Here is a 6791-nt window from a genome sequence, read left to right as displayed (position 1 = left end):
TAAGGTAAAACAGTTGGTAACAATTTGGTGCTTTCGTCTACAGTGTAGTGTTGTTAGTAACCGTCTCCTATACTACATACAAGAAATCTGAGTGCAGTGGGCTGAATATTTGTGCTCTCCCTCCAAATTCTTATGTTGAAACCTAATCCCCAATGTGATGGTATTTGGCAGTGGGGCCTTTGGGAGGCGATTAGGTCATGACGGTGGAGCCCTCATGAATGGGATTAGTGCCCTTATAAAAGAGGCCCTGGAGAGCTCCCTCGCCTCCTCACACCACATGAGGACAGCAAAAAGACCAGGAAGCAGTTCTCACCAGACACTGCATCTTGGCACCTTGATCTTGGACTTGCAGCCCAAAGAACTGTTAGAAATTAATTATTGTTGTTTACAAGTCACCCATTTCTATGGTCTTCTGTGATAACAGCTGGAACACACAAGATACTGAGGAAAAATGATCACCTTCTATTCATACATCCCACGTTACTATGTCCTCCACAGACTAACAACAGGGTCTGCGCATGCAACTGGTATACGATTAATAATGAGTGAATTAAGGCACTAAAAGTTAAAAAATTATAACAGAAAATGGTCAACAATCAAATCTTAGAAGGCAAAAAGGGCTCAAACTAACCTTAGAATCTGTTCCAATTTCTCACTCGGTGCATTCCTAAGGCCTGTTAGCATGGTGTGAAGACGGCTCAAGCTGTGTGTTGCCGTAGACACGGGGGTCACACAAGGGCTATTATCCTTCATGTACCTCACCCCGGTAAGTGGTGTGGAGATTCTAAGTGCTTTAGACTAAATGGGGGGGGGGGTAAAGAGGGAGATAACATTATTTTAGGTCAGAATGACTTTCAATTACTTCACAAATGAGAATTTAAACCAATCAGACTTTATCGATAAATTTCAGTGATTCAAATATCACCATTCTTGGAACTGAAACGTAACAACGCCACTGGGAGCCACCATCCTCCATGTGAAGATGTGTGAAAGGACAATTTGTATTTTAGCCAACTAGGAAGTTTGTCTCTTAACAGTTTAACCCTTAAGGAGAGCCTGGGTGGCTCAGTCGGTTAAATGCCTTCAGCTCAGGTCATGATCTCAGGCTCCTGGGATCGATCCCCACACGGGGCTCCCTGCTCAGCAGGGAGTCTGCTTCTCCCTCTCCCCCACTCATGCTCTCTCTCTCTAATAAATAAATAAAATCTTAAAAAAAAAAAAAAGTTAAACCTTTATGATAAGGCATAGTTCCCTAGTATCCCTACTTCAAACCTAAGCCGAAAGACACAAATTAGCAACAATCTTATATTAAGAACATCTCTGAGACACAGAATTCCACAGCTCCCATCTATTACTTTTTTCTGACTACTCACAGATTAACAAAAGAAAGCAGTGAATTAAACCTGGCCCAGATGAATTCCATGATTTAACAAAAGCCCACCTAAATCATCAAATCTGCTTCAGAGAGGTGGGACGAAACAACCCTCCTGGACGAAAACACAGCCTGACACAGAACAAACAGCTTGCTTCAGCCTTCCTGCCCCTCCTTTACCTTTAGTTACAGGAATCTATCCATCTTTCCCCCCTAAAGGAGACAGACCTTCAGGGAAATACATTTAAGTCAACTTTCTTGAATATAAATACGAAAATTATATGACTTAATGTCTGAGAATTTAAGCATGAATACATATACTAGTGAAACATCTTTTCTACTTTTTTCTAATAAACTCTGAAGGGTTAAGACAGTTTAAGAGTGTTTGTCAATATTCAGGATAAACTATATTTCCCTACGTAGTAAGTTTATTTATTTATTTATTTAAAGATTTTATTTATTTATTTGAGAGAGAGAGACAGCCAGCGACAGAGGGAATACAAGCATGGGGAGTGGGAGAGGAAGAAGCAGGCTCCTAGCAGAGAAGCCTAATGTGGGGCTCGATCCCAGAACGCTGGGATCACGCCCTGGGCCGAAGGCAGACGCTTAACGACTGCGCCACCCAGGCGCCCGATGTAGTAAGTATACTTATTCTAGAGATAGTTGTAAAAACACATAGCAAAATTTTCACCCGGCACAACAAACTATTCAAGTTTAATGCGATATAGATAAGCACAGAAAATCACCATACAGACAGAAATCTATATGCTTCCTCTGTGACTTAAACAGGATAGAGCCAAGACTTCCTTCCACTTGGTTTCAAAGAAATTAATTCTATAAATTTTTTAGATCAGTAAGATGATCTGGGTAGGTTAACTACATTCAGAAGGCTACTCCCTGCTCTACCCAGCTTCCTCCCTAAGAACCAGTGCTTTTTCCTTGCCCATGTACAGGAAAGCAACAGCAGCCAGCAGCGTCTCACACCGGCCACAGGGAGCAGTGCGTCTGCGAAGGGAACAAGGTAGGACAACCACAAACAGCTTTCTGCCCACGGTCCCCAACGTCAGCCTGCGGCTTCTTGGGAGCACTGTTTAGTTCTGGGCTTAAGGCTTCCTGTGCACTCCGATCAAGGAGTCTTTCTTTGATTCAGGTATAAATATTGATATTTTTAAATGTTAGGATATTCCTTTTCCAAGTAAAGACTTCTAAATCTTGGAGACCCCGCTATCCTTAGACCTCTCTTATTCTCCATCAGCTTAGACTGCCAGGTAACCTCTCTTCATTCCATGGCTTTAAAAGCCACCTATATCCTGATGTCTCCAGACCCTACACACCCAGCCCTGACCTCTGCTGTGAACTCCAATCTTGTATATCTAAACTGCCTACTCGACTTCACTGTAGGACACCTAAAAAAAAAAAAAAAAAAAAAAAAAAAAAGGCATCTCAAACTAACATACCATCCTAATGCCCGTACTCTGGGTTTTTTCCCCTAGACTTGCTCTTCCCCCTGAATAAATGTCAACAGTAACTATTCAAGGAATGCCTACTATGCGCCAGGCACTGAAGACAGCGTGGATCACGGTCCTTATGAAGCTGATATTCTAATGCAGGGAGATGCCTAACAAACAATTTTTTTTTCTATCTTTGTATCTACTTACTGTAAGACAATTCTTTCTACACACCCACTTGCCTTAAGACAGTGACAAATACTAAGAGGAACACTAATTGCAGAGTAAGAGGGAAAGGAAGTGCTGAAGGCTGGGGAGGAAGCTGGTGGTTATTATTCTGTACAGTGGTCAGTCTATCAGCGACCTGAATGAAGTGAGGAAGTAAACCACATGAATATCTCGAAGAAACATGTTCTAGGCAGAGGAAGCAGCAAGAGCGCAGGCTTTGAGTTGGGGTATGCTTGGCATATGTGAGGAATGAGAACAGAGGTTTATGTGGCGTGAGTGCAGCGGGTGAGAAAGAGACTGGCAGGAGATGGATTCAGAGGGGCGGCAGGGCTGGATCACTGAAGACCGTGGAGGCCTTCGTAAAGACTTCAGCTTTCACACCATTTATGAATTGGAGTCATCACTGTCTTCCTTCTCTGGATCCAAGCCATCAGGCAATCCTGTGGGTGTCCTCTCCCTAACAGAGCCCCAGTACAACCACTGCTCTGGTCCAAACCACCGTGAGCTATCACCAGAACTGCAACAGCCTCTTAATTCCCTTCTTCCACCTTGCCCCCTGAAACACCTCCTCATGAGACCTTTAAAAATGTCAATCAGACTGATTCAGTCACTGTTTCCCGTAACACCTTCCTAATGGCTTTCCTCCCAATCAGGGGAAAGGCAAAAATCCTTACTACAGCTTTCAAAGCCCTATATGGTCCTCCTGTCCCTTGTGCCCACCCAACCCTCACTTTTTAATCACTCTTTCACTCATTCTATTCCTACCACATAGCATTCTCACGGTTCCTCCAAAAAGCCAACCATGTTCCCACTGCAAGGCTTGGCACTTGTTCTCTGGGCTTCCAAACCACATTTCCCAGCTCTTCACATGACTTGCTTCCTCACTCACTTCACATCTGTTGATGTCACCTCCTTTCCCCACCACCCCATCTCTAGCAGCCCAAGGCCCCCTCACTCTCCCTTCTCCCCAATACTCTGTACTACTACTCTATTTTACTTTTCTTCATATATCATCATCTGATGTCCTACATATTTACTTGCTTGGTTATCTATCTCCCCACATTGGAATATAAAACAGGATATTCATGGCTGTTTTGTTCACTGGTGTATCCCCAGTATCCAGGACATTATCTGGCATGTAGAATACCTTTAAAATATTTGTTGAATGAATAAGCAAACCAGTCTTAAGTCTGATCTTACAGGTGAGTTACCCCTTGGAATTATCCACACTGCCGCTGGAAGCACTTTTCAGAAGCTGTATATTTTCTGTGAACATCTCACAACAGAAGGGAAACTTAGTCTCCATCACCCTAAGTGTATGCAAGAAATAACACCATGATCCTGAAACTCAGTTTAACAGAATTTTCCTAAAGACTACAGATTCTCAGTTTCTCTAGTGTCTAGATGAAGGCACCCCTCAGGTCAACTGACATTTTCTATGTCTACTATGTTCAAGAAGTAACGACTGCATGTTACTGGCCCATTTTTTCAAAACCAAGAGCTATCAGCATGATACACTCATTTAAATTTATATTAAATGCTCTCTCAGATCTACCCGAAAACTTTGGAAGTTGATGTTAACAAAAATTAAATCAGTAAACACAGAGACAACTTTTTCAATTAAGTATGACCAGCGTTTTCTTTTTCATACTGGAGGAAGTACTACATACATACACACACACACACACACACACACACGCACCCATGTAAAACGTCCAGCACATCTGCTCCTGCATTTCCTCTCTCCTGGCCCTGGCCAGCTCACCTTGTCGAAGTGCTGCTGCAAGATGTTTTTCATCTGCACCCTTTCAGCCGTCTCTGTTCCTGAACCAGAATTCAGACACCTGGAGAGAGTCCCAATTTCCTCTTCAGCATCCTCTCCAAGAAATATCCTTTCATCTAAATTCCCAACAGATAACACATACTCCTCATAGGCCTTATTGATGGCTTTACTATAGGGGGGAAAAAAAACAGAACAAGAGACATGTACACTCACAGAAATGCCATTTCAGTTCATGTTTTAGGACACTTATTTCACTTTTTTTATTTACTAAGAAGTTCTAATAATTTTGTGAAAGCTAAACTGCAGATCACTGCTAATAATAAAAATTGGGGTGTACGAAAGACAAGCTTGCTATACCATGCCGCTCCTCCGTACAGGTGTACTTTGCGGACAGTGTTTCAGGGTGGGTGCCCTGTGCCCTGGCAGGTGTAGTTTCTAGTGACATGTTGAGTTATCCTTCCTAGCTGCTCTAGGCATCTGTGAAGACCTCACAACTTTCCCATCATCGTTTTTAACCTATATAGTTCCAAAAGAATTTATCTCAAAAATTATGGTCCAAAAGCTTAACTATTAAAGCTTTAAAGAACAGCCACACAATTTTCAATAAATTTAAAACCATGTGCTTAGACTAACAGTTGATGGAATTTTTTACTGCTTTCCTATGTTCTCCCACAAAACATATTCCAAATTTCCAGGGTACAAACAATAAAAACAGTAAACTCTGAGATTTTCTAAGTATAAAATTTAAAATATTAAAAAGAGTTTGATAACAGAAGTACTCACAAACTCTCTCCAAAATTCCCAGGTTCTAAAAACCCCGTAAGATTTTCTTCTTTTCCCTTAAGGAGCTATGATGAAAGAAAAGATCCTTAAGTCATCATATTAAAACAAATCTTTCCCTGGAAATATTTTCACATTACTTCTTTACTACTTACAAACCTTTTTTTCATAAAGTTTCCTAATATAGGGTTTCCAGAAATGTTCTTTTATTCCCTTTGCTTCCAAAACGAGGCCATCATGTAAGGAACAGAGTTTCTCAATGACACAAGGTGGGTCGGAGGAAGGTTTAAAATCCTTAGCATGAAAATCTTCAGACAGGCCTATAATGAATAAGATCACAGAACAGAGAGATCAGGTAGCATTCAATGAATCAAATTGTAATAAACGAAAACACAGAGTCTAATCAGCATGTGAGTTAGTGTGTAAGTATTTAGGAAACAGTATATAAGGGCCTAATTTGACTCTAAATATACCTCAAAAATAGCAAATAGACAAAAGAAAACATATGCAGTAATCTCTTCAACATCATCCTTGGCAACATAGTTATGGACATGTCTCCTCGGGCAAGGGAAACAAAAACAAAAATCAACTATTGAGACAACACCAAAATAAAAAGCTTCTGCAGAACAAAGGAAACCATCAACAAAACAAAAAGGCAACCTAGTGAATGGGAAAAGAAATCTGCAAATGATTTATCCAATAAGGGGTTAATATCCAAAATATATAAAGAATTCATACAACTCAACACCAAAAAACCAAACAATCTATTTAAAAAATGGGCAGAAGACCTCAAGAGACATTTTTCCAAAGAAGACATCCAGATGGCCAACAGACACACGAAAAGATGCTCAATATCATTCTTCATCAGGGAAAAGCAAATCAAAACCACAATGATACCACCTCACACCGGTCAGAATGGCTAGTATCAAAAAGACAAGAAATAACAAGCGTTGGTGAGGATGTGCTAAAAAGGGATTCCTCATATGCACTACTGGTGGGATTATAATTTGGTGCAGCCACTATGGAAAACAGTATGGAATCTCCTCCAAAAACTTAAAATAGAAATACCATATGATCCAGTAATTCTACTGGGTATTTACCTAAAGAAAATGAAAACACTGATTCAGAAACACACGCACCCCCATGTTTATTGCAGCATTATTTACAATAGCCATGATAT

General features: G+C 40.8%; 1 protein-coding gene and 1 pseudogene across 2 annotated transcripts in view; both read right to left on the bottom strand.

Annotated features, from left to right (window-relative positions):
* The window catches only part of LOC103673872, a 3206-nt pseudogene extending 2881 nt beyond the window's left edge, over positions 1 to 325 (bottom strand).
* The window catches only part of RBL2 (RB transcriptional corepressor like 2), a 50445-nt gene that overhangs the window by 26779 nt on the left and 16875 nt on the right, over positions 1 to 6791 (bottom strand). For both annotated transcript variants that reach the window (XM_040633304.1, XM_040633305.1), the window contains 4 exons: positions 5771 to 5931; positions 5615 to 5679; positions 4814 to 5000; positions 632 to 798 (listed from right to left, as the gene is read on the bottom strand). In XM_040633304.1, the coding sequence (XP_040489238.1) occupies positions 632 to 798; positions 4814 to 5000; positions 5615 to 5679; positions 5771 to 5931 (580 nt within the window). The remainder of the gene's footprint in view (positions 1 to 631; positions 799 to 4813; positions 5001 to 5614; positions 5680 to 5770; positions 5932 to 6791) is intronic.

Source organism: Ursus maritimus, unplaced genomic scaffold (genome assembly GCF_017311325.1).
Source record: "Ursus maritimus isolate PB19 unplaced genomic scaffold, ASM1731132v1 scaffold_19, whole genome shotgun sequence".
In the NCBI taxonomy this organism is placed as follows: domain Eukaryota; kingdom Metazoa; phylum Chordata; class Mammalia; order Carnivora; family Ursidae; genus Ursus; species Ursus maritimus.
Note: the sequence above shows the minus strand (reverse complement) of the source record. Positions and strands in the feature narration are given on the sequence as shown.